This window comes from Mustela erminea, chromosome 4 (assembly GCF_009829155.1).
Source record: "Mustela erminea isolate mMusErm1 chromosome 4, mMusErm1.Pri, whole genome shotgun sequence".
NCBI lineage: Eukaryota > Metazoa > Chordata > Mammalia > Carnivora > Mustelidae > Mustela > Mustela erminea.
The window spans coordinates 93,090,018-93,116,940 of record NC_045617.1 but is presented as its reverse complement, the minus strand read 5'-3'; the positions used below and the strand labels follow the sequence as shown (position 1 = coordinate 93,116,940).

The following is a 26,923-nucleotide window of genomic DNA, read 5'->3' as shown; positions in this document are numbered from 1 at the left end:
GCCTCTGAACTCAGTTTACAACCTTGACTGCGTTTTATTTATTTCTTTGGTTTTTTTTCGTATTCTTGAAATAGGGCAAGAAGTTCCATTAGGTGCATATGTGTGAGTATGGACGCTCGTGTGATATGGGATGGATCCCTGGCTCAGTACCTCTCAAGACGCAGGCTTATAAACCTTAACCCGTCAACTTGGCTCGAACAAGTAAACGAATTCCCTTTACCAATCTGACTGAGCAGAAGGGTGTTGTTCACCAGAAATACCTGAGATGACCCAAGATTCAGTCACTCTGTATTTTAGGCTAGTCTTCCCCTCTGCTTTCATTTAAATACGGGTGTGTCTGCAGTTATCGGAACCATCATAAATCAAATCAGGAAGACTTACCATCCAAGTGCGGAAGTGTTTTGTGCCATGAGCCCCTCTGGCCATCTGGTGAAGCACTGGACCTCTTCTAGAAAAAGTATTTTTAAATGAAGAAAATAAAATGCAGAAGGTAATAAAGGAAACTAATTTTATTTAAATGGATTTATAAAAATTTAGAATAGTAGTTTATGATATAATATATATATTATTGTATTAAATGACTAGACAGGAATAATTCCAAAAGTTACCATAATTTCCAACTAATCACAAGTGTTAATGTTATTTTAAGATACCTGAAATGTCATTGAGATATTTTGTAATTTGCAATGCCATGATTTATATGATGATGTTAATATTGAGTGAAAATATATGAGATGTCTGTGCAGGAAAGTCATAGAAACTGCTAATATTTGAATTTTGTCACCCAAACTCACAGTTGAAGGAAATGCTAAGTATCAGTTAGTATTAGTAAAAATAAAGATGGCTTTTTCCTCTCCTAGCAAAGTTTACACACATCTGAAATTCTATGCAGTCACAGGAATGCTTAGTTTGGAAAGGACATTAGCAATTCTGTCTCAGGAGTTCTAAACCTAGATTCACAATAATTTAGTGAATATCGAAGAACTAGAAGTTCCTGGGACCTAACCATGACTTACTGAATTAGAGTCTCTAAAGCAAAATCCATGTATTTTTTATAAAATCCCAAAGATGATTCTGATGCACAGCCAGTTAAGGAATTCATTGAACTCTTAGTATTTCCAAAGAATTTCTCTAAGAATTTCTGAGGTATATTCCCTTCCTGCCCTACCACCCCACCACGTTCATGGACCTCCTGGTATTTTGCAAGGCTTTATCTCAGTGTATGAGTTAAGTAAACATTAATTCCTTCCTCCCACAAAAAAAAAGCAAGGCATAATTTACATACAGCAATATTTATACGTTTTAGGGTATCCTATAATCACACAACTACAACTATCAAAACATGAAACAGTTGCATCACCCTAAAAACTGACCTGTGCCTCTTCAAAGACAGTCTTCCCTTCTATCTCCAGTCCCTGGCAATCACTTTGTTTTTTGTTCTACCTGTGTCTTCTCTGAATTGTCCCATAAATTAATGAATTTACAGGCCTTTGAGGGCACCTAGGTGGCTCCGAGGGTTAAGCCTCTGCCTTCAGCTCAGGTCATGATCTCAGGGATCTGGGATTGAGCCCACATTGCATGGAACTCTCTGCTCAGTGGGGAGCCTGCTTCCCCCTCTCTCTCTCTGCCTGCCTTTCTACCTACTTGTGATCTCTCTTTCTCTGTCAAATAAATAAATAAAATCTTAAAAAAAAAAAAAAACAGGCCTTTGAGTCTGGCCTTCTTCCATTGAGCATAACGGATTTGGGACTCGTGCATGTCGTTGTGTGCATCAGTCTGTTCCCTTTTATTACTAATACACATTTCATGGTACTGATGGACCAAGTTTGTTTACCTACGCACCCCTGAAGGACATTTAGATCGTTCCCATAATTTTTGGCAATTTGGAATAGAACAGCTACAGATAACACACAGATTTTATATGAACATAAGTTTTATTCTACTTGGGTGCATACCTAGGAGTGCAGTTGCTGGTGTATATTTAACTATATAAGAAATTGACAAAATATTTTCCCAAGTGGCTGTAGCATTTTGCATCACACACACGTGTGCATTCACGCACATGCACACACATACTCAACAAACATGTTCATAACAAACCAAGAAGGAAGACACGTGACAATCCCAGTCCTTGTCTCAATAACCGATCTCGGGCTCACAGTTGGTATTGGTTACTACCTACTTACACTACCCATTCTGCATTTCCTTTGCCTTCAGCAAGCATCTCAGCAGGTCATGGTTCTGATAACACAGAGAATAGAAGAGAGTAAGCATTGCTAAGGGGTTATTTAAAATGGAGAATATTGAGGGATGCCTGGGTGGCTCAGTCAGTTGAATGTCAGACTCTTGGTTTCAGCTCAGGTCATGATCTCAGGGTAGTGGAATCAAGCCACATGTGGGTCTCTGTGCTTGGCGGGGAGTCTGCTTGACATTCTCTCTCTCCCTCTGCCCCTCCCCCTGAAATAAATAAATAAATCTTAAAAAAAAAAAAAAGTAAAGTGGGGGATGTTGAAGAAGTGTGTGTCTTCTGTCTCAAAATCTCAGAATTGTTGAGAACTCAGCTAAAATTCAGTTTACATGTGAGGAATCTAGGGCCGATGAGCAACCTGACCATGATCCCACAGCCCAAAGGTTTGGGACTCATTCTAATCCAGACAGGCTTTCAGGGCTAGAGGACCGTTAGCCTGGTAGCCTAGAACGAGTCATGTCACCTCTCAGAATTGCAGTTTGTGACGTCACTGGAGGATAGAAAGACCTGCCTCCCAGGTGAGTCACGAAGATTACATGTAATACATGCTTAGCACAGAATCCGCATTGCAACAATTCCTTCATAATGTTCTCTTCCTGTTGATCTCATTTACTATACATAATCTCTTTCTCTTCCCAATGCCTCGATGAGACAAACAATGAAAGGAGGACTTAGCATGGATAGTGGGAGGCCATCCCAGTAAAGGATCCTGAGAACACTTAACAGCTTGGTCCAGGGTTGTCCAGCCAATGGAAGACAGATTACGATCCACACCATGAAACTAGACACAGAATACTTATGGACTGGACGATGGAGAGGCTCATGGGACCCATACAGGATATTATTTCTGGCCCCCTTCAGGATTCTTAGGAGAAAACTGAGCCTACTCCTATAGTAACAACATAACCATCACATGGACCTTTTACAGAGGGCCAAGGGCAGTGTTAGTCCACACATCTCATCTCATCTCATCCCCACTGTAATCCCAGGAAGGAAGGATTATTTTGCCTATTTCATGGAGAGGATATAAACCCAAGCCCACTTGACTCATAAGCCCATGATCATAAAATACAGTACTTATTAGAAAAGACTGCTGGGAGAAATCAATTCAATATGCTGTAAGCAAAAGAGGAAATACTATTATGAAAGTAGTATTTCACAGATTTACTGAGTACAGAACCAGAACTGGAAACTAGAAAGCTGTGCATGTGCGTGCGTGTCCCCCCTCCCCCCACCTCTCCCTCCCCACACCTGCCATCTTTTACCTCAGTCTTCTCTCTCTGTGGAGCACCTTCGGACACTTCCTCAGCCCCGTGTAGAATGAGCCACTCCGTGCTTCTGAGGTTATATGCTACTGGTCTATCCTCTCATGATTCTTTTTCAAGTTACCAGGAGAAGAATCCTTAACATTTTTTCCTTTTTTAAAAAAAAACTTTTTAATTATCCAAGTGGGGATGTGAAATTTGAGGGAGGCCACAGAAATTCCTGAGTCCAGCCTACTCCTGTGGGTAGTCTTGTGTATCTCCAAAGTGTGCTCACCCACCTCCATTTGGACACCTCCAGAGCAGCCAGTTTCATTGTGGGAGTCCTGGCTGTTAAAACACCCACCTGTATATACTGCTCCTGCTTCTATTAATTCTCCTCCAAGGAGCCTACCAAGGCTGAGGGGCCAGGCCTGGGGGGCAGGCTCAGCCCCAGGGTTTCTCAGTTCCTCCCTTCCCAGCTCCTGGCCCACAACCTCTGGTCATCAATGTTCCTCCGAAATGGGTGCTTGACCACACCAAGCAAAACTGCCATCCCCCATGTCCAATCTTTGGGCGAGATTTCCCTGCTGTTTTTTCAGCCCAGTGCACGGTAGCTGGCACTTAGGCGGACATATTGTTCCAGAGGAAGACCCGCTGTGAGTAGCTCAGGAACCAGAAGCAGTGATGAGGGCAGAGGTGGGAATGGAGAGAGACCCTTCTGCTCCTGAGGCTACACAGGGAGTAGGGAGCCCAGGAGGTCCCCGGCAAGAGGAGAAGTGCAGAACCCAATCCCGCTCCAACTTCTCCACCCCCAGCCGGGCTCAGTCATAGGCCCTGTCTATGCCTTTCTGAGGATGTTGCTAGGGCTGAGGGTGGAGGGGAGATTGTGGAGAGAGGACTCATGGACGTGACTGAGTGCTCTGAGATGGAGGGGGCTTAGTGAGGAGAATGAGGGCCAGTGAGGGAGGGGCTCATTGGTGGGGGTAGACCCCTGCGAAGACGGGGTCTCAGGATGAAGGGGGAAATGACAGGCCTTTCTTCAACTTGGGGGTGCTCTGTATTGCAGCCTGGGTCTTTTTCCACCCCACCCCCACCCCTTCTCCAACTGCAAGCCTCTGCATGAGCTGCGGCTCGCAGGAGGGGAAGTGTGAACTCGGAGAGAGGATGGACTCTGCACAGCTGTCAAGGGCAGTGTGGGGCAGGTCAGGACAGAGGCAGAGACCCCCCCCTGTACCCAGAGCCTAGTCTCAGACACCAGAACCAGCTGGCTCCCAGGAGAAGAATCTGAGTGGTCCAGCTTGAGTCAGGTGTCTTCCAAAGTTCGTACCCCAGTTGAGGACCAACAGGAGCACAGCAAGCAGGAACCACCTCTGGGACTTGCTGAGCATAGAGAAAGGGGATTGATGCTCAGGATGGATACAAACACTAGAAAAGGTATCCTCCGTAGCTCTACAACTTTCCTACCAGAGGTTCAAGCATTTATTCATTTCAGAGAATCCAAACCAAGCATGGCCTGTATTAACATAAGCATTAATTGAGGAAAGTGTAATGAGGATGTTAGGTGTCCAAAGACATTGATTTAGGTAGAAAAACTATTAATTGGAGTCTATCAGGCCAGCTGTCTGGTGGAGGCTCTAAATATTTTCTGGTTTCTACTGCAGGACTATCTGATAGCCCAAACAAACAAACAACCCCCCCCCCCCCACCAATGGAACAGAACAGAACAAAACAAAACAAAAATAAAGCAAGCCAGCCACGTAATTTTAAACACTCTAGCAGCCACGTATTTTAAAAAGTGGAGAGAAAGAGAGCAAAATTCCTGCCAGTGACATATTTTATCCAAAATATGATCATTTCAACCCATAATCAATAATATTGTTAATGAACCACTTTACCTTTTTTGTTCTAAGTATTCAAAATCTGATACGTATTTCACATGGAGAGCACATCTCAGGTTGGATGTGACATTTTAACTGGAAATAACCTTATCTGTACTGAGATTTCCTAACACGCACACCAGACAGTAAAGACGGAATCACACATCCTAGTTCTCGTGCTACCCCTCGCTTGTTACGTGGGAGGGAGCGAATCCTCGTCCGTGCTCCCAGTTCTCGCTCACCAAGCTGGTCTATCGCCCGGATCTCTACTCCTATGGGGAAGCGGTCATTGGTAGAAATGACCGCTCTGGGATTGCGGCCCTCCGCCCCACGCAGGAAAGCCATAGCTGGAAGCTGGGAGCTACCTTTGTTCACCTCTTTGCTTCGTTTATGGGACAACAAATCATATTTGTCACCGATTAACTGTACTGAGTAGGTAGGAAATTTCTGAGATTTTATTACTACTTTTTTGTTTGTTTTTCATCTCAACAATCAAGTTCCCTTAGGGTGAGTGCTTTCATTGCCTCCTGAAATTCTATAACAACACAGCGGGGCCAGAGGATGCTGACAGTGCAAATGACTGGTGACCACGTACAAGCAGCGAATGCTTGGCTATTCCTGGCAATTCCTGGGGACAGTGCGCCTCAGCAGAGAGGCAGCTGCTCCAGCAGAGGACACCCAGCAAGGCTTCAGATCCAATGGCAGGTGCTGAGCTACCAAAAGAAGTCATCTGGGTAACGGTCTCTAAGAAACATCACATAATGATGGTACAGGTCTCACAACTCCTACTCTGGTCCAGGGACAGTTCCCCACAGCCAACCTGCGTGCTAGAGCTGCCGAGGACGCTGTCCTTCTCATGCCCATCTCTCCTTCATATGGCCAGGTCTGGTGGGGGCTCGAATTGTTTTATTCGTTTTCTTATCAGTGTTTCGATTTGAGGAAGGGAGAGACAGCTCCAGCTCCCTTTTCTTGGCATCCCAGTCTTCGTCCTGCTGGTCCAGAGGCAGCCCCTTCTCCCTGGCGGTGCGCCGGTGGTCCTGGCACTCGGGCTCAGCCCTGGAGAGGGGGAAGGCAGTGGCCCTCAGCTCCCAGCTGGCCAGGAGAGCCTGTCTCCTCTGCAGCATGGGCCCCACTTCACACCCTCTGCACACAGGCTGGCCACGTCAGCAGTCCAGGAGAGAAGGAAGGAGGCTGAGCTCCAACATCTCCCAGTGCACCTATAGGATGCCTCAGACACTAAGGACATGGCTGTGACATGAAGGAAAGTGGCAAGCCCCTGAGTGGGACATTCATAGCATCAAGGACAGGCACTTAGCCCGAGGAAGGGGCTGCTAATTCTAAAGCATTCACATGTATGGAGCCTCCAGAATCTTAGCAGGAGGCGGCTTTCCTTCCTTTCTCTTCCCATTGTATTTTATCCTGATTATAAAACCATGTCTGTTTGTTGTGTAAGATTTAAAAGTATGGAAACATATATAAAAGAAATAAAAAGGACTCGTAATCACATGTGTATGGTATGTGTAGATGGATTTGAGGAAAGAATACCGAGAGATGATCTATATGGACAGATGATAGATATGGAACAATAGAATAGATAATAGGGAAATAGGAGAATCAATCATCATATACACATGGACAAGGGGAAACATATGAAAGTATGGTCTGAAGTAGAGTGCAAAAAGCACAGTTCAATGAGAAGAGAGCAAACCCGTTTGCCCCTCAGTCCGCATCCCCTCAACAGCTAGAAGTGACGGCTCTTTATTGAGACCACCCTGTTCTTTCCACCTTTGCCACTTTCTATCCTATATTCATGCTATTTCTGTAAACAAGTATCTCCTCTCTCAGGAACTTAATGTCCAGCTCTGTCTCTGATTCAACTCTAAATCCTTTTTAGCATCTGGTTCAAAGCCATCTGCATGGTAGGGCTCAAAAATATTGGTTGAGGGGGCACCTGGGTGGCTCAGTGGGTTAGGACCTCTGCCTTCGGCTCAGGTCATGATCTCAGGGTCCTGGGATCGAGTCCTGCACCAGGCTCTCTGCTCAGCGGGGAGCCTGCTTCCTCCTCTCTCTCTGCTTGTCTCTCTGCCTACTTGTGATCTCTCTGTCAAAAAAATAAAATAAAATCTTTAAAAATAAAAAAAAATATTGGTTGAAAGAGAGATTTACTTGGAAAATAGTCAAATACTATCTAGGCTTCTTCTGAAGTTCTCTTACATCCTTTCTCTACATCCCCCTCGCCCAGGAGCCCTCCTGCTTGCAACAAGAGGCATTAGGAAATTCCTCCGGGTCCCTGTCCCCTCACTACCTCTGCACGTCCTCACACATCCACACACCCTATTTCCAACTTGATGCCTTCGCTCCAAATCAAGAATCTTTCTCCCTCCTTCATTAGTCAGATCTTAGCTGTCTTTCAAGGTCCAGATTAATTTCCCCTTAATCAGGATCGCTTCTCTCTGAACCCCGTAAACTGTCGAAAAAGAAGTTCCTCTTGGAAGATGACGATCACTAGAAATGACTTACGCGTGATGTGGCTGACCTTTGTTGTTTTTGTCTGCTCAGCTCTGCCTGCCCACTTTTCCTCATACTGACAACCCCCCCTCTTTGGAGAACCATTCCTCCTCCGCTTCAGCTGGGCTGAGATCGTGTGTCACCCTCATCCACCCACTAATCACCAGGGAGGGGTTGGGATTTTTGCAGAAAGAGTCAGCCGAGGACAGCCAAGGACAGGATCCTGAGGAATTTCAGCCTCTTTCAGGCATGCGAAAATAGGAGCTCAAGAAAATCATGAGAAGAAATGATGCGACAGGGGAAGGAGAAATTGGAGAGAACAGCACCAGAGAAGAGAACGAGTTATTCAAAGAGACATGCCAAAAGAGAAGAGTAACCAGATATCAAAATAAGTGCAGGGAAGATGGGAGTTGGGAAGAGGCCATTGATTTAGCAACAGAGATCTCCCTGGATGAGCGCGGATTCAGTACGACACAGAAAAGAAATGCAAAGGTGGGTGAGGAAGACACCCACATAGATTGAGATTTAATCCCATAGATTGACATTTAAGTAGCACAGAAATGCAGGAAGAGATCCAGCCCCATGTAGGCCCCCATGCTCAGCGTGCAGCCTCCTTAAGACTCTCTTTCCCCCTCCCTCTGTACCTTCCCCTCCCCTCTCAAATAAAGAAATAAATCTTAAAAAAAAAAATGCAGGAAGAAGAAGAAACAGCAGACAGTAGAAGGACCTCTAAATATTTATGTGTTTGTTCAATAAAATCTATTTGAACATGTTCAAAGGCCACAGAGGACTAAGGGGGAAGGAATAGAAAAAAACCTAAAAATATAGGAGAATAAAAGATGTAACAAAGAATACAGGAATGATGACGTTGTAGGAGATAGAAAGGTTTGGGTCAGGGTCCATAGGGAGGGACAACATGTAGGAAGGGGTTTAAATGTATAAACCCTTGACTTCAATACTCTCTATGCAGTAGAAAGCCTACTTTCTGAGGGACAGGCTGGGGAGATGGGGAAGTGAACTGTCAGCAAAGGAGCAGGACAGGGAGACAGATCATCCAACTGTTCCAAGAGCTCAGCTGAAGATAGAAATCCCAGAACTTCTGGTGGTACCTATGAAATTATTTGTGGGCTTTTCTTTCCCAGACCAAGCACAGGCACGGAGAAGATGGAGACTGAGACAAGGCTGGGAATTCTGGGTCACATGGTACAGGAGGATGAAGGGTTGAAAATTTAAGAATCCTGGAAAGAGAGGAGAAGAGGTGGTGTATCATGGTGTCCAATTGGCAGACAGATGGAAAATCGTGAAACCTTCAGGCTGGGATCAATTGGGAGGGAAAGAAGGTGAATGAGAAGAGGTCTGCAAGTGAATACCTGTGTGATGATCCAGGAACCGGCAAAATGAAGAAAGAGAGCTATGGTTGCAGAGTGAGATGTTAGAGTTTTTAGAAGTTCAGAGAACAATGTTGTAGGTGCTGAGGTCCACAATGGATAGAGGTCACTGAATGTAGAAGATGGTGCTGGGTTGGGGGGAAGAGTCTTCAAGTTAGGACTCAAGGATCTCCTTCTTTTACCCCCAAAATCAACTTGATTATGATCTGGAATATGTTTTGAAAGATTTTATTTGTTTATTTGAGAGACAGAGCACAAGCAGGGGGAGCAGCTGGCAGAGCGAGAGGGAGAAGCAGGCTTCCCGCTGAGTAGGGAGCCCGACATGGGGCTTGATCCAGGACCCCAGGACCATGACCAGAGCCAAAGGCAGGCTCTTAACCAACTGAGCCACCCGGGCACTCCTGATTTTGAAAATTTTTAATACAGACATCACTGTTAAGAGAAGGTCTCTTGGGTTACTCCTACAGATATCTAATCTCATCATAAGCAACTCTTTTGATAGTTTAACTTCCAGAAGATAACTTCATTTGTGAATTCTTACAAAGGCATTACACAGTTATTTCCCCCTTCCCACCCTGAGCTGCCCTAATGATAGACTTGCTATGGATCTTATTTTGGTTTTCAAGCAACGCTGCCCTCATTCAATTACTTTACTGCCTCTTATATGAATTACTTATTAACTCAACCAGATTATAAATTCCCCAATTCCATCCCTCCCAATGCTGTACCTGTCAAGTACATAATTGATATTTAATTCTATTTTAATGCAGTGGGTAAGAGAAAAAATTAACAACTGCTAGAAAATTCATGATCTTTGGTGACTGTGTGAGTAGAAGATTCGTAGATGAATAGAAGTTTTCAAAGGTAGAAGGGCCCTTACCACTCAGAGCCTAATTCACCAGCTTCATTTTTGATATGAGAAACCTGAGGCTCAGCAAGGTGACTTAAAAACACCCAAGGTCACACAGCTAATTGGAATACCTTTCAAGAATCGGAAGGGGCTCCATGAATCTTGTACCATGACCCATTTCAAGCTTGTGTCCCACCTCCCTTATCTGAGATAATTTTTGTATAATCTAAAACAATAACTTTAAGTTATATATTGCTAAAATTATTATAAATATGTGTCATGATAACTGTAATCTTAGCATAATATAAAAATAGTAGATTTCACATCATCTAAAACAATATAGTTTCCACCCAAACTAGTCATTTCAGGGAAAAAAAAATAAAAACAACTCAGGGCGCCTGGGTGGCTCAGTGGGTTGGGCCTTTGGCTCAGGTCATGATCTCAGGGTTCTGGGATCGAGTCCCACATTGGGCTCTCTGCTCGGTAGGGAGCCTACTTCCTCCTCTCTCTCTGCCTGCCTCTCTGCTTACTTGTGATCTCTCTCTGTCAAATAAGTAAAAAAAAAAAAAAAAAAAAATCTTTAAAAAAACAACTCAAATGACAGTGGGCTGAATTTGCTTCTTTCATTTTCATGGACCACAGACCACTGAGTTGGCAAAGACCTTGACTCCAGGCTCCTGCTTCTCTGTCATTTCTCTAACAGGAAATAAATGAAACTTACTTCTCCAGGAAGGCCACACAGGCGGTCTGCCCGTAGATCTGTGCAATCCTCTTTGGTGTGTCTCCAAAGAAGTCGGGGGCATCGATGGGAGCATGCAGTCCATGGAGAACTTTGAGCACATTCACATGGCCTGACTCAGCTGCAAAATGAGCTGCGGTCCAGCCCACATCGGTTACCAGGCAGGGCCTGGCTCCATATTCTAGAAGGACATGAATCACCTCCACGTGCCCTTAGATGTAGCAAGAAGAAAGAGGAGGAGGTTGAGATTAAAATGTCTCTGCCCCAGTGAGGCCAGAGATGGCCTAGATAGGATAAAAGAAGGAATGACATTTGCTCTGGGCCCTTCCAGCCTCCTAGCATCATCCCCTCCTCTTTCTCCCTCTCTTACTGGGGACTCAGTGCTCCACCCTCAACTCATGAACCTTGCTCCTTCCAGAGCCCTGGGCTCTGCAAAGATTCCCTCTACTCCCTCCAGGACACTCCTTTTCCCCGTCCATTCCCACAGGCCCTTCCTAGGAATCTTGCTTCCCTGAATCACCCTATGCAAGCCCATGTGGGCACTGGTAAGACTCACTCCACTTTCAGCAGTTTCAGGGGTGATTCAAAAGCAAGTATTTTGCAGCAATATGGATGGAACTTGAGGGTGTTAGGCTAAAGGAAGTAAGCCAGATAGAGAAAGAGAAATATTATATGGTCTCACTTATATGTGGAATCTAAAAAAACAAAGGGACACCAAGATCATAGGTACAGTGAACTAAGAGGTGGGGGAGGGGGAGGGGTTGAAGAAATGGGCACAGGGGTCAAAGGGTACAAACATCAGTTATAAAATAAGTCAGTTCTGGGGATGTAATGTACAGCAGGGTGACTATAGTTAGTAATACTGTCTTGCATATTTGATAGCTGCTAAGAGATCTTAAAAGTTATCACAAGAAATTTTTTGTAAAAAAAAATCTACAACTTTTTTTGTAACTACATATGGTGATGGATTTTAACTTCACTTAAAGTGAAGTTGTGGTGTCATTTCATAATATCTAGAAAAATTTAATTATGTTGTATACCTGAAACTGATATGTTGCATATCAATTATACCTCAATAAAAAATATTTTAAGTCCCACTTACTTTATAGCTAGCGCAGATTAAAAACACACAGTTTGGGGTCCAATAGTTGTGGACTCATATCTCCCAGTAAGTACCACTTGCTAAGTGTGGAATCCCAGACAAGAAACAGAAGTCTGAGGCTCAGGTTTCCTCAGTTGTAAGTGAAAAGTGTTATGACTCACCTCCCCAAGTTCTTTTGAAGTCCAAGTGAAACCACAGCCAAAGGCTACACACCGTGATGCCCAGCACACAGCAAATGTTCACTAAACGCTTCTTTAGTATAACTACCTTCACTTTGTGCTCAAATTTCTGCAAAATTCTCCCAACTGATTTCTCTAAAGCCAGTCTTACTACCTGCCAATCTATTCTTCATACAGAAATCAAAACAGGTTTTTTAAAAGCAAAGTTGACTATAACACGGTCTTCCTGAATGTTCTTCGATGGTGTTTTATTGCTGAAGGCCTTGACAAGCCCAATGGCTGAGCTTTTGCACACTACCCTCCTCCAGTTCTGTAACTGAGCCATGTGAGGCATGGGGGATACAGTAATGAACAAGACAGAGTCCCTGTCCTACCTTCCCTGTTGAAGGTCAAGAGGGCAGAGCACTAATATTAGTTGAGAGCAAACTATGAGCTGGTGCGCACCCATTATCTTACTGAATGAATCATCACCCTAAGACTTCCAGGTAATCACTGCTCCCATTATATAGGTGAATAAATTAAAGCCTAGCGATATTAAATAAGTTGCTTAAGTTTCTACAACCAGTAAGTGGTGGGGCCAGGGTTGATATGCTCGGTTTAGCTCTCAAGTGATGCTCTTTCCTCTACCTACACAGACTACTGACTGGTAACTCCATGAACGGTGGACTCAAGGGGATGGACTCTACCTAGGCATTGCCTACTCACCTTTGATTGCCGCCCAGTGAAGGGGGGTTCGGTCATTCCAGTCCACATCCTTGTAGTTTGGGTCACAGAGACCTTTTTTCAAAATCTTTCTCACTAAATTGTAGTCCCCTGCAGCCACAGCCTGGTGGAGCTTTGTCATGTCCGACATTTTGGTCAATTCCATGACAAAAACAACTGTGGGAAAAACATACCGCTTAGGAAATTCTCAACAATTCTTTATTCCCAGTAAGTGATTGCATAGGAATCCTTATCATTTACTTCCTTTCTTACCTCACAAATTTGCATGTGTGTGTGTTCTACTGAGGGTGCATTCGGATTTCAGTCACGGTGGTTAGTATATGCCAGTTCCCTGCGAAGAACTGTCAATGGCTCCCCTCTGCCTACAGGAATACAGGATGAGCTCAAGGGCTGGGATTTTCTATTTGGCCTCAAAACACTTTTCAGTGCTATTCCCTACTTCTATTCCAAAGTACTAGTAGTATGATTCTGAATCAGTTGTGTAATTCTGTGTGTTACCTTTTTCATCTATAGCATGGGTATAATTTGCCAGAGTTGTTGTCAGGATCCAAGGACAATCCATGTGAAAAATTTACTGACTGGACACAGAGCAGGTACTCCACAGAAATTTAATACTATTGGCACACCAATTCAGATGGACAAGATGTAAACATGCAAATAAAATGCTTACAAATTTTTTACATTAAGACATAAACCAACAATTCTCAAACTATAGTCTACAGAGGCTTAGGAATCCTGACTCGTTCAGAACAACCATGAGGTCAAAACTGTTTTCATTATAATTTTAAAATGTCATTGGCCTTGTTCACTGTCCTGACATTAGTCCTGATAGTTCAAAAGCAGCAATGTAGAAAGCAGCTGGTACCTTAGCACAAAGCAAGGCAGTGGCAGTGACACCGAACTAGATTAGACATTCACCAGCAGAGAGTCAAAAAAAAAAAAAAAAAAAAAAAGGTAGCTAGTTTCAATAAAGACACTAAAGTAGTGAGAGTTATTTTTTGAATAAATATTAACCCTTGATTACATGACTTAATAAAAATGATTTTAAAATATTGTATAATGAAATGTGTCAACATATGTAAAGTCTGCATAACTCCGTGAACAAATGATAAGCATATGATGTTACAAAAATCATGCCTGGGTAAAGAGACCCATTCAAGATAGGACAATGGATTTAAGTGAGAAGTATGAAAAGTACACTGAGATTGTTTCAGATTCCAACTTAACTTGTAAGGCACTACCCCCGTCCAGCTTTGGTGTAGTATCCAAGACAAATATCCACAGTAATCTGGAAAGGTTATAAGATACTTTACCCTTTTCCAATTTTATATATGTGTGGAACCAGATTTTCTTTCTATATTTCTTTTTTTTTTTTTTTTAAGATTTTATTTATTTACTTATTTGACAGAGAGAGAGAGAGAGAAAACACAAGCAGGGGAAGCCAAAGGCAGGACAGGGAAAAGCAGGCTCCCTGCTGAGCAGAGAGCCTACATGCAGCTCCATCCAGGACCCTGGGATTATAACTTGAGCCAAAGGCAAATGCTTAACCGACTGCGCCACCCAGGCGCCCCTTCCTTCTGTATTTCAATGAAAACAACAAATTGAATGCAGAAGATCTAAGAATCCAGCTGTCTCCTATTGAGCCACATAGTAAAGAAATTCGACTACAGACACGCATATTTACATACATACATAATAACGATGCTGTTCTCACTTCTTTTGCTTTAGAAAATATATCGTTTTTCATAAAAATATCATTCATGTTGCTGTATATTATGCTTATTATGATTTTTTAAGTGATGTAGTAAACATTTAAATTTTTTCTCAGTTTTAATTTCTAATAAATTAAATATTGATAACTGTAATCCATATAAACATAAGCTCTCTGGGGTTCTCAGTAGTTTTTAAAGGTGTAAAGGAATCCTAAAACCAAACGTCTGAGAATTACTGACATAAACATAAGATAAAATATAGATAAAAAATATAGATAAAAAAATTTTTTTTTTAAGATTTTATTTATTTATCAGAGAGAGAGAGGGAGAGAGCGAGCACAGGCAGACAGAATGGCAGGCAGAGGCAGAGGGAGAAGCAGGCTCCCTGCTGAGCAAGGAGCCCGATGCGGGACTCGATCCCAGGACGCTGGGATCATGACCTGAGCCGAAGGCAGCTGCTCAACCAACTGAGCCACCCAGGCGTCCCAAGATAAAAATTTAAAAAAATAAAATAAAATAAGGGGCTCGGGCAGAAGAAAAGAAAGAGGAGAGAGCCGCTTCAGGGGGGCCAGGAGGAATATCTCTCTGACCCCAGCAAGTTGAGATCTCAAGAAGAGTTTGGAGTCAGCCAGACACACCGTGGCCCAGCAGCAGCACCACCCAGGAATTGACTAGAAATTCGAATTCTTGAGCCTCATATCAGACCTACTAATGTCATTGAAATATGAGGACTTCCCTAGAGTGAGACAGAAGTATATAACACAGTCAACATGCTATCTCTGAGGTGTTCTGATGGCGGTGCCTGGGGAGAGAGGGAAAGGACCATTCCCCAGGACTAGGAAGTAAAAGGCACCTTTTTTCTGAAAGTGACCTAAGCTGGGTCCGGAAGGGGTGAGTAAGAGTCATCTTAGGCCCTGGCAGTGGGGGAAGATCCAACTCAGGCACAGCGTATCTACGGGGGAGGCAAAGGACAAGCAGCTCCAACTTTGATGTACAGACCAAGGATAAATAAATGTGTCCTGTAACGGGCGGGGTACAAAATTTTTTAGCCAAAATCGGGCCAAGAGGCAAACATCAAGACTATTACGTAACATTACCTAACTAGTATGAGATAAGAGAAAAATTCCAGCCCGGGGTGGGCCATCCTGGGAGAAGAAGGGGTGTGGGTGGCGGGTGAGCATGCTTTGTGCTCAGTAGCCCTCAGCTGGAGATGTTCTCGGGGGCAAAGCAACCAGCTCAAGGGGGAGGGGTCTGGCGGGTTAGGGTGGTCATTCTCCTTCCCCCTCAGTGGCGCCCAGATCCCAGCGTGCTGTCTCTCCTTTCCGAGAGCCCAACCATTTCAAGCTAAAAGCTCGAGGGAGGCAAGGTGACTTGACTGAACTAACTCTACTGATCAGTGACCAGAAACTGCCAACAGCATAGTTCCCAAAATGTAGGTGGTGACCAGCAGGGCCCTGGGCAGAGGCTAGGCACAGCTGTGGGCTCAGCACACAAGTGCTAGGCGCAGACGAGGGAGCAGTTGGCTCTCCAAAGCTCACAGGGAAGGCCCACAGAAGGCCACATCATAGGAGGTGACCATGAGCCACACCTGGCCTATAGACCATAGTTTACCAACCTCTGGTCCATATATAGTATCTGGGATATTGGTAAAATGCAGATTCTGGTCTAAGATGAGGCCTGAGATCATCGTTTATGACAAGTCCCCACCACAACTCCCAGTTTATAGACCACACGGAAGAGCCATATCTCTCAGGCTCTAAGGCAGTGGGGAGACCTGAGGTAAGGGAGAGGCAGTAAGGATGTAGCTGCTGTTCTTCTCTGAAGAACTACATGAGAATTACTGGTGGGTTTAAAAAAAAAAAAAATGGAGACCTGGGCCTCAGCTGAAGTGCTTCAGAATCTTTAACTGTATCAGACAAGAACATGCTTTTTTGCATGAAGCAAGCACTCAGTCCATGCTAGGTAACAGAAGACGACATGGGGTGCACTTGGTCTTTTTGGCTGATTTGTTTTGGTAGAAAACTCTTATACTGGAGCATTGGGTGAATGTTACATAGTAAGCAGAAGAGCTAGCAGATTTCTAACCTGCAGCTCTCACAAAAAGCCAAACCGGTTCTAGAGTCAGTGTCTTGAAGCCCCTGCTTGCCTTTCACACAAACCTTTGAACCGGTAAAATCGGCCCATTTGTTTCACACTTGAGTTCATACCAAAACAATCCTAAAAACCCATAAGGAAATAAACGCAAGGGCCTCAGAACAGGCAAAACAATCTTGCAAAACAATAAGCAATGAATCTTGGAGCACTGAAAAAAGTAAAATAAAGTTTAAAAAAAAAGAACAAAGTAGGAGGACTCAGACTTCCTGATTTCTAAACGGACTTCAGAGCTACAGTAATCAGCATGTGATAGGAATGAAGTACATTCATTGTACTTGTGGTTCGTACATGTGGCATTAAGATACATATATGAGAGAAATGGGATAGACTTGAGAGTCCAGAAATAAATGCTTACGTTTATGGTCCATTGGTTTTCAGTGAAGGTGCCAGAAAAAGTCAATGAGGAAAAATTATCTTTCCAAATGGTACTGACGCCATTGGATATTCACATGCACAAGAATGAAGTCAATCCTTTCCCTCAGGCCATATACAAAACTTAACTTAAAATGGATTACAGACCTACGGGTGCCTGGGTGGCTCAATTGAATGATCATCCCACTCTTGGGTTTCAGCTCAGGTCCTGATCTCAGGGTCCTGGGGTCGAACCCTGCATCAGGCTCTGTGCTCAGTGTTGAGTCCACTTGTCCCTCTCCCTCTGCTCCTTCCCTATCTGTTCTCTCTCTCTCTGTGTGTCTTAAATAAATAAGTACATACATAAATAAAATTTTTTTAAAATTGGATTCCATTTTTAAAAACGGATTACAGACCTAAACATAAGACCTTAAACAAAATTCTTAGAAGAAAACACGGGAGTAAAGCATCACATTGCATTAGGCACTGGTCCATAGTTACAACAAAAACATATGCCACAAAAGAAAAAATAAACAAATAAGTTCAATTTCACCAAAATTAAGAACTTTTTTTTTCTGTAAACAATACCTTTGAAAAAGTATGAAGGCAACTACAGGATGGGAGAAAATACTTGCAAATTTTATATCTGATAAGAGACTTGTATCCAGAATACATACAGAACTCTTACAATTCAACAATAAAACAATAGCTCAATTAAAAGTGGCCAAGGAATATAAACAGAAGTTTCTCCAACATAATATGCTCACAGAAATACGTCCCAAATAATAAGCATTTATAAAATGGAGAAACCGCTCTGGCAGTCCTTCAAAAAGTTAAACGTAGAGGGGCGCCTGGGTGGCTCAGTGGGTAAAAGCCTCTGCCTTTGGCTCAGGGTCTGGGGATTGAGTCCCACATAGGGCTTTCTGCTCAGTGGGAAGCCTGCTGCCCTCTCTCTCTCTCTCTCTCTCTCTCTCTCTCTGCTTGCCTCTCTGCCTACTTGTAATCTGTCTGTCCAATAAATAAATAAAATCTTAAAAAAAGAAAAAGTTAGACGTAGAGTTATCATATGACCTGTAACTCCACACTTAGGTATATACCTAAAAGAAATGAAAATAAAGGGTCACACAAAAACGTGCATATAAATGTTTACAAGCTGCATAACTCATAGTAGCCAAAAAGTGGAAACAACCTAAACGTCCATTAGTGGATGCATGCATGGATAAAGTGTGGGAACTCACACATATGCTATTATCTGACACTAAAACACCAACAAAGTACTGACACCTGCTGCAATATAGCAGAACCTTGGAAACATGCCAAATAAAAGAAGCAAGGCGCAAGAGACCACATATAGCGTAGTTACATTTATGTGAAATGTCCAGAACAGGCAAATCCATAGATACAGAGAGTAGAGTATTGGTGGCCTAGAACTAGAATGCGGTGGGGATAGGAAGCGACTCCTATTGAGTATTGGATTTCTTTGTCTAAAATTAGACAGTGGAGAGTGATGCTTTCATAACTTGGAAGGTATCAAAAGCCACTAATTGTGTATTATAACTAAATGAATTTTATCGTATGTGGATTATATCTCAATAAAGCTGTTTAAAAAATAAATAACAGCATTAGAGATTTCCTTAAAAAAATTATTTGTAAAAAAACACCCAATTGACTAACCTACAACTGACTACTGAAATTTAGCAAATTTTCCTTCACCTAAATCTTTGTATATTTCATTAAGTATATGGGAACGTCTGTCTCTCTGGTACAGGTGTCTAAATGTAAAAAACTAGTCAGTAGATAGAAGTGCTAATAAACATGAATGATCTGCAATAAGTAGTAAACATCTGAAGGCAGGATAATATAAAAATACTTACTATCTTGTTTGAAATCTGAAGTGCTCAGCAGGGGCAGGTGTCTTAAGGGTCAGAACTCTGTTGTGTTCACGCCATGGAAACTGGCCCCTCCTTCCTCATTAAAGCTTGCCAATCACCGTCAGCTTCCGGAGAAGGGTGCCCGCTGGTGGAGGGGGGCGCTGCCGCTCTGACTCCACCCAATCTGGCCAGCATCCCCAGTCTGCTTTTCTGGTCCTTGACAGCTTCTCTCCAAATAGCATTTGATCAAAATGCATGAAAATTGGGTTGGCCGGAGGTGGGGGGGGATTGCCAGTCCACAGGGGACTGTGAGGGAGATAAGCTGCTTGGTAACCACGATGGGGTGGTGGAGACAATCGGGCCCCTCACTTTCAGACCCCGGGGTGAGATCTTGGGAAGTCCCTTAACTTGGCTGAAACTCTTATTTCTCACCAATAAAATGAGGTTTTAACACTTTTCTTATAAGGCAATGGAAGGTGAGTAACTCACATAATTTATACAGCGCCTGGAACAGGGTAGAGGAAGAAAGGGAGGGAGGGAGGGAGAAAATCTTCAGGTCCTTTCTCCTTGTCTCTTCTTTTTGATTCCTTATTCTAGCATCACGTATCTTTATGATGATGCTGGTCTAAGAGGACTTCTTCCTGCCTCCCCCTCCCCCTCCCCTCCTCCCCCTCCCCTCCTCCCCCTCCCCCTCCCCTCCTCCCCCTCCCCCTCCCCCTCCCTCCTCCTCCCCCTCCTCCTCCCTCCCCTCCTCTCCCTCCTCTTCCTCCTCCCTTCCTCCTATTCCCTCTTCCTCCTACTTCCCCCTCCTCCTCTTCTCCCCCCACCTCCTCTTCCTCCCCCTCCCCTTTCTCTCTTCTCTCTCTCTTTCTTTTTTCTTTCCCCTTCCCTTTCTCTGGTACCTTTCACCCCACATGTATTTATTGAATGCCTTGTATCTGCCAGACACTGTGTTGGGCCTCTGGAGAATAAGGCACTGGTGTTCCTTTCTTCTTTGAGAAGAAGAGTCCAAAGTAAAAGACAGAATATTGAAAAGCATTTACTGTGCAAATTCAGTATCCCATTAGCAGGGATACAATTCTTGTTATTATACAAATAATTAATATTTTTGTAAGATGAGGATTTATCTTGGTCTTACTTTTATAAAGCTTTGCGTGCCATTTGTATCGACATTTTAATTTTTTCAGATTGTGACTGAATGAATAACTTCCGTCTGGGGTTAATGTCAAAAATCTACCCTCAAAGGTCTCTTGCTCATATTGTGAGGAGTGGCAGAGACCGTTGGGCAATACCTGTGGCCCAGCTATTCGTCTTTGTTCACCCCGGCTCAGACACTGAAACTAACATTTCTGACTGAGGTGACCTCCATGGAGTATCTTGTCCATAGAAAGAAACCATTTTTAGGGGCGCCTGGGTGGCTCAGTGGGTTAAAGCCTCTGCCTCTGGCTCTGGTCATGATCTCAGGGTCCTGGGATCAAGCCCCACATTGTATTGGGCTCTCTGCTCAGCAGGGAGCCTATTTCCCTTCCTCTCTCTCTGCCTGCCTCTATGCCTACTTGTGATCTCTGTCAAATAAATAAATAAATAAAATCTTTTTTTTAAAACCATTTTTAGATCTGGGACAGATTCTAGAAATCATGATTCAAAAATTCATTTTAGAGATGAGAATGTTGGGACCCGTTGACATCCTATTATTTAATTCAAGTCACACTGCTACTGTGTTTCAGTACATGGCTTACCGTCTCTCTCACCCTAACCAGGGTAGATGCACGGTGACCACAAGTTCAAGGGTGGGCTGGGCTGCTTTGCCATTCCCTTTCATATTTACTGCTTACTGTTGCCCCTGCTCAAGACACTGCAATTTTATTTTCTTCTACCTTCCTCCAATTCGAAAGAAGATAATAATAACAGACCCATAGAGACTTTGTCTTCAAACCAATAGTTGTGAAGGAGGTGATGCAATGAGGTAGACCAAATGGTGATCTGGCACCCGGGAAGGCTAAGAAGGAATGAGATATTTATTGAATGCCTTTGTGCATTAGGTATCGCCCTCATGTTTTAGGGATATTACTCATCAATATTTTATTTATTTATTTGAGAGAGAAAGAGAGAGCACCAAGGCAGAAGGAGAGGGAGAAGCCAGCTCCCCACTGAGTAAGGAGCCTAATGTGAGGCTTGATACCAGGACCCTGAGAACACACAACCTGAGCTAAAGGCAGATGCTTAACTGATTGAGCCACCCAGGCACCCATTCCTCATCAGTCTTAATATCAAGTTTGGAATATATTTTGCTGAGGACTTAAGCATACTCAGGCCAGATTTGTCTCCTGCTGGTGGAGGGCTGAATGTGAGAGCTGGTCAGACTCAGCTCCTGTTACTGTTGGAGCCAGATGTCAGGGAGGTTTCAGGGTTCCTGTATCTGAAACTGTGAGTGTCAGGTTCCATCTGTGGCTGCCAAATCACGTGTTCCCTTCTGTCTATGTCAATCCTGTAGGAGCTTTCACGGAGCCTCCTAGTCAAAGCGGGGATCTTTGGTACCCGTCAGTCCTTCAACCTAGCATCTCTTGTTCCAGACATTTCAAGGTACTGCATTGTGCCTTTCAGGGTTCCTGAAATCCTACTCTCCCCTCACTAAATAGTCCCTGAATCCAACACTCATCAAGTCATCCAGGTCGAGGATGCCACGTGCTTCCTGCCAGGATCTGGGCCAATAAAGTAGAAATTCTACCAGCAAATGGGAGGCCCCAACATGGAGTCCAGAATGGCTGCACGTAAAGTGGGTTGAACACAGAAGACCTAGGTGAAAAGGAGGCCAGATGCTGGAGAGCCACGCTTGCCCTGTCAGGATATCTGGACTTCACTTCTCCCCATGTACAACAGGAAACATTGGCAGTGTCTGAGTGGAGAAGTCAAATAATTTTAAGTCCACATTTTTAGACAGTTTGCCACGAGGACTTGTAATGTGTGTACAGAAAGACTTAGAAGGCAATAAAAATGCATACACTGTGATTCAGGAAATCCATTTCCAGGGATCTAACACAAAGAAATAATTAAAAATAGTCACAAGGGTTAAAATGTAAGGATCATCACTGAAGTGCTATTTCAAAAACTAAAAATGATGAATAACCCAAATTTCTAGTAAGTAACTCAAATTTCAGTAAGGGAAAATATTATGTAGTCTCTTAAATTGATACTACTGATACTACTGATGTGTATCTATTGGTTTGGTAAAATATTAGGATATTAGGAATATTAGGATATTAGGATATTATCCTAATATTAGAATATTAGGATATTAGGAATATGCTGCTAAATTAAAATAGGATCTTACAAAATGACCAATAATTTGATATATGTATGTTCTTGCTTGTGTGGAGAAATGGTTAATGGGACATAAACCAAATTGGTATTAAAAACCATTTTTCCAGGGCTGCCTTGGTGGCTCAGTTGGTTAAGTGTCTGCTTTTGGCTCAGGTCATGATCCCAGGGTCCTGGAATGCAGCCCAACATCGGGCTCCCTGCTCAGTGAAGGTTCTGCTTCTCTCTCTCACTCTCTTTCAGATAAATAAATACAATCTTTAAAAAAAATTTTTTTCATATAATGAGCATGTGTGACTTATGTAAACAAAAGAAACATTTTGTAATTGTCAAGGGTAGAGCTTTTGAGGACCTTGATTAGTATAGTGATGGCAGGAATGGGAAGGAGGGTGTTGCTGACACCATGCTTGTAGGCTCACATAACTTGGCCACTGGATAATAAAGCCAGGTCACGGGGCGCCTGGGTGGCTCAGTGGGTTAAGCCTCTGCTTTACTCTCAGGTCATGATCTCAGGGTCCTGGGATTGAGCCCCACATCGGGCTCTCTGCTCAGCAGGGAGCCTGCTTCCCCCTCTTTCTCTGCCTGCCTCTCTGCCTACTTGTGATCTCTCTCTCTATATATAAATAAAATCTTAAAAAACAAAAACATGCCACGTCACCTTGAAGCACAGTGTCATTAACAGTAACCTGGGAGTCCTGGATGTAGCACAATGCTTCCTACGTCTTGATTGAGGGTTAGTAAGGTTATCAATGACTTGGGCAAGAAAAAATTTCCTGGAGACCAGTTTGACAAGCCAGATCATCTAGCCCAATTACTGAACACATACAAACAAGTCACTGGTGACATCATCAGCTTCAGGGTCTTTAAGTAAACCGAGTCTACAAAGGGTATGTAGACACTGCCAAAGAAGAAAGAAGGCTTAGCCTGGCTTGGATAATGAGTCCTGGAATTGGCTAAAATATTGAGTAAAAGATCCTTCAGAACTTCAGAGCTATGACCATTTGGGACCTGTTGTCTCCTAGAAGTGAGTGCTTTACCTCTATAGTCTTGTGCTTCAAATTCCTTCCTCTGACCATGACATTGTACCTTTCTACTTCTGTCACTCTGCCTCAGGGTAGTTTCTTCCAACCCACTCAAGTCACCAATGTTTTTCAGTTCCTCCTAGTTATTCATGTCACGTATGTATGTGTGTACTGATATACATGAATTCTCTTTCCCATATGCGTGTAGATGTATAAATGTGCATGTCTCTGTATATACATAAAAAAGATACATTTCAGTGGCTCGCTCTGTTTGCCAAATATTGTTCTAAGCAACTTACGTGAATTATCCCTTTTAGTTCTTACTGCAGCCTTCTGATACAAGCCCTATTATTATTTCTATGTACAGATTAGGAAGCCGAGGGGTTAAAAGGCTATCTAACTTGCCAAAGGCTTTTAGAACTAGGAAAGTTAGAGCTGGGTTCAAGCCCAGGCCTGTCTGACTCAGCCCTTTTAATTACTGTACCATATCTGGAAGATATGGACCAAATGTTCAGTAATTACTTAATCAGGTTAGGGTTGGGGGACCCCCCCCCACTTTCTGTGTTGTTACTTTGTTTTGTTTAGATTTCTAACAAGAAAGTATTATGACATCTTAACTACGAAAAAAATCTTCTTTCAAATGGCCATCAGTTTCCTTATTTTCCTTGCCTTTGGCCGGTCTGCTCTCCAGTTTTCTAAGACAGATAAGCATCTGTGGCCTCCTTCCTGGAACAGCAAACATCACCGGGGACGCACAGGACCAGACCGACTGGGACGCACAGGACCAGACCGACTGATTCTGTGATTAAGGAGGGAATTCCGGCTGCAGGAAGCTCAGAAAGTTTCAAACACCCTCAGGCAGGGCCCATGAGAAGTCCCCAGATTGTCATTCTGCTTAAGCCCTCTCAGCCAAGCTATGGCCCTATCTCTCTCCTTTGATTCTCCATCAGATATCTTTTTTTTTTTTTTAAGATTTTATTTATTTAACAGAGAGAAATCACAAGCAGATGGAGAGGCAGGCAGAGAGAGAGAGAGAGGGAAGCAGGCTCCCTGCTGAGCAGAGAGCCCGATGCGGTACTCGATCCCACGACCCTGAGATCATGACCTGAGCCGAAGGCAGCGGCTTAACCCACTGAGCCACCCAGGCGCCCTTCCATCAGATATCTTAAAGGTGGTCTACACTCGCTGCCCTTGTATCTCCACTTCTTCTCTTTACTAATCCTCTGCCTACACCCCTCTATTACGATGCAAATAGTTTTAGCAGTTGCCACGCCTTCCTTATTACTGAGCCTCCTGACCTTTCCTTCAGTCTTCATTCCTTCTATCTAATCAACAGTGTTGGTGATAACGTACCTTGTAAAACTTCTTTTCTCTATTGACTTCTGCAGAGCTTCTCTTTCCCATTCCCTATCCTCACGTTGACTAACCTCTCTCAGTTTCATTCTGTAGTTCCTCTTCCTCCTCCTGTCCATGACTGTGATGTTCTTCAGAATTCTGTCTTCTACCTCTGCTTCCTCTGCAAACCCTCAACGACTAATCCCATGCGTTCCCAACATTTTCACTTCCAAATAAATTACTTCTGCCCAGAGCCCAAGACTGAGCTTCAGACCTGTGTAACCAACGGCCCAGAAGATGGTTCTACCCAGATGTGCTAGCTCACTGTAGGGAAAGAAAAGCTCATTTTGTAGCATTTGCTGATTTCTGTGGCAGGAAACCTCCCTCTGGCTGATTTCAAGCTACCAGTGTGAAGTCACTGAATACAGAGCTGGAAAGAAATGTGCACAGACAGCTTCTGAGCAGAGTAAGTCAACTCCACCCACCACTTGTTTGGCCTCGTGTCCAAGGGCAAAGGCTTCAAACATTTTTTTTGACACATGGTAGAAAATACATTCTGTGTCAGTTACCTATGTATGTGTACAGTGAAAACAGAGCTTCTCGGAGCCAACACTTAACTTTACCATACGGGAAATACTTTGAAATCTATCATGTTCCATTTCATTAAAAATATATGTGTCAGGGCACCTGGGTGGCTCAGTCAGTTAAGGATCCTACTCGTAATCTCAGCTCAGGTCTTGATCTCAGGGTTGTGAGTTCAAGCCCCTGGAACCTAGTTAACTCTAAAACAAAATTTGTCTCAACTCATCAAGTACATTTAATAGGCCATTAATGGTTCGTGGTCCCAATTTAAAAACATCAGCCTCAGGTCTTTCAAACTCAATGTATTCAGAATTGTGTTTATTGTCTCACTTTTCCAACCTGTCCCTTTCCCCAACTTTCTTTTCTCAATAGTTCCATCACCTACCTGGTTTCCCCAGCTGGAGATTTCAGGGCCATTGTGGACTAATCCCTCTGCTGTCTCCTTCCCTCCTTGCTGATATCTCATAAGTGGGTCTTCCCATCTCACTTCCCACTGTCACTGTCCTAGTTATACCATCGTGACCTTTCACCCCAGAGCCTCCTAATTCAGCCCCTGTTTTCAGTTTCTCCAATCTCAATGCATCTTTTTTTTCAGTTCAAAATTGTCTTCCAGAAACCAGTAATGCTACTGCTTACAGATGTAAGCAATGGTTTCCCATTGCCCCCAAGATATTTTGCATTCATTTAGAAAACATTTTGGGGGGTGGGGGTGGCAACGACTGTGTGCTAACGCTCCATATTGGATGCAGGGGAATAAAAATGACACAGACCCCATGCTTAAGGAGCTCATAGTCTAAAGTCCATTGCATCACTCAGAAGACTCTGTTAGTTGTGCCAGCTTACTTTGTCATCCTCTTCTGTGCCATCCTATCTATACACCCGAGGCTTGCGGACGGCTTTAGGTCAAGTTCCCAAAGACTATCATTCCCGTTTAGGCCCCTGTGCCTTTGCTCATGTAGTTCCACATTCCGTGCCAGCACTCCACATGCTCTTGCCCTCTTTCTTCCAGGGGACCTCCTACTCATTCACACATGCCACTCTCTCAGGGAAGCTTTCCTTTTCACAAATTCTTATTCTTCAGAAGTTGTAAATACTTAATCACTCTAATCATGCACATACTTCACATAGTTAAATTGTTCTGAAATACTAAAACAGAAAAGCCAGGCCCTCCCACCTCGGCCCACACCAACCCCAGGCCAGCTCCCCCAAGATCATCACTCTTAACAATTTTTCTTGTTGGAATTCTGGTGAACCTCCATGTGTTTCCAAAAGAATATGCTAGACTATTATTTCTTGGTGTATCATCTTAGGAACTGGCTATCTAATTGCTAGTAGGAAAGTGAGCATGTATTTCACAAACCCACTGGCCTTCTCTCTTCTCTTGCCTGAGGCTCCTGATAGAATTGTATCTATACTCAGGCCCTCTGCTGCTCTCCCCTCCGCAGAACTATGCGTCACTATGCATTTTCTTCGTCCTACCAGATTACTATCTCTTGACTCTCAGTTTTCTAAAATGAGACCTTTAGTGACCCAACCTACTGTCCACCCTGCTCCCCACTTCTATTTCCTTCCACCTTCCTACCTTTATTTTCACATTGAAAAAATTTAATCATATTTTCATTCTTTTGTATAATCATGGCTAATTCTACTTTGGCTTTTTTATAAGGTGATTCTAAAAGTTGAAAACCAATGAGCAATGTTCCCACTATGAGATTATGTG

General features: G+C 43.4%; 1 protein-coding gene across 1 annotated transcript; it reads right to left on the bottom strand.

Moving 5' to 3' along the window:
- Positions 1-3,873: 3,873 nt before the first annotated feature.
- Positions 3,874-19,102, bottom strand: ANKRD66 (ankyrin repeat domain 66). Its single transcript, XM_032340183.1, has 4 exons — positions 18,950-19,102; positions 12,841-13,014; positions 10,837-11,065; positions 3,874-6,425 (listed from the first exon to the last, which is right to left on the bottom strand). The coding sequence occupies exons 2-4, from the start codon at positions 13,001-13,003 to the stop codon at positions 6,224-6,226; spliced, it is 594 nt and encodes a 197-aa protein (XP_032196074.1). The 5' UTR covers positions 13,004-13,014; positions 18,950-19,102; the 3' UTR covers positions 3,874-6,223.
- Positions 19,103-26,923: the final 7,821 nt, after the last annotated feature.

Bases quoted from the DNA above. Each gene is read 5' to 3' on its own strand.
- ANKRD66 (XM_032340183.1), bottom strand. From the start codon at position 13,003: ATGGAATTGACCAAAATGTCGGACATGACAAAGCTCCACCAGGCTGTG. The intron at 11,066-12,840 runs GTGAGTAGGCAA...GCTACATCTAAG, and splicing joins TCACTGGGCGGCAATCAAAG to GGCACGTGGAGGTGATTCAT. The intron at 6,426-10,836 runs GTAAGTTTCATT...CCCCCTCTCCAG, and splicing joins TGTGTGGCCTTCCTGGAGAA to GGCTGAGCCCGAGTGCCAGG.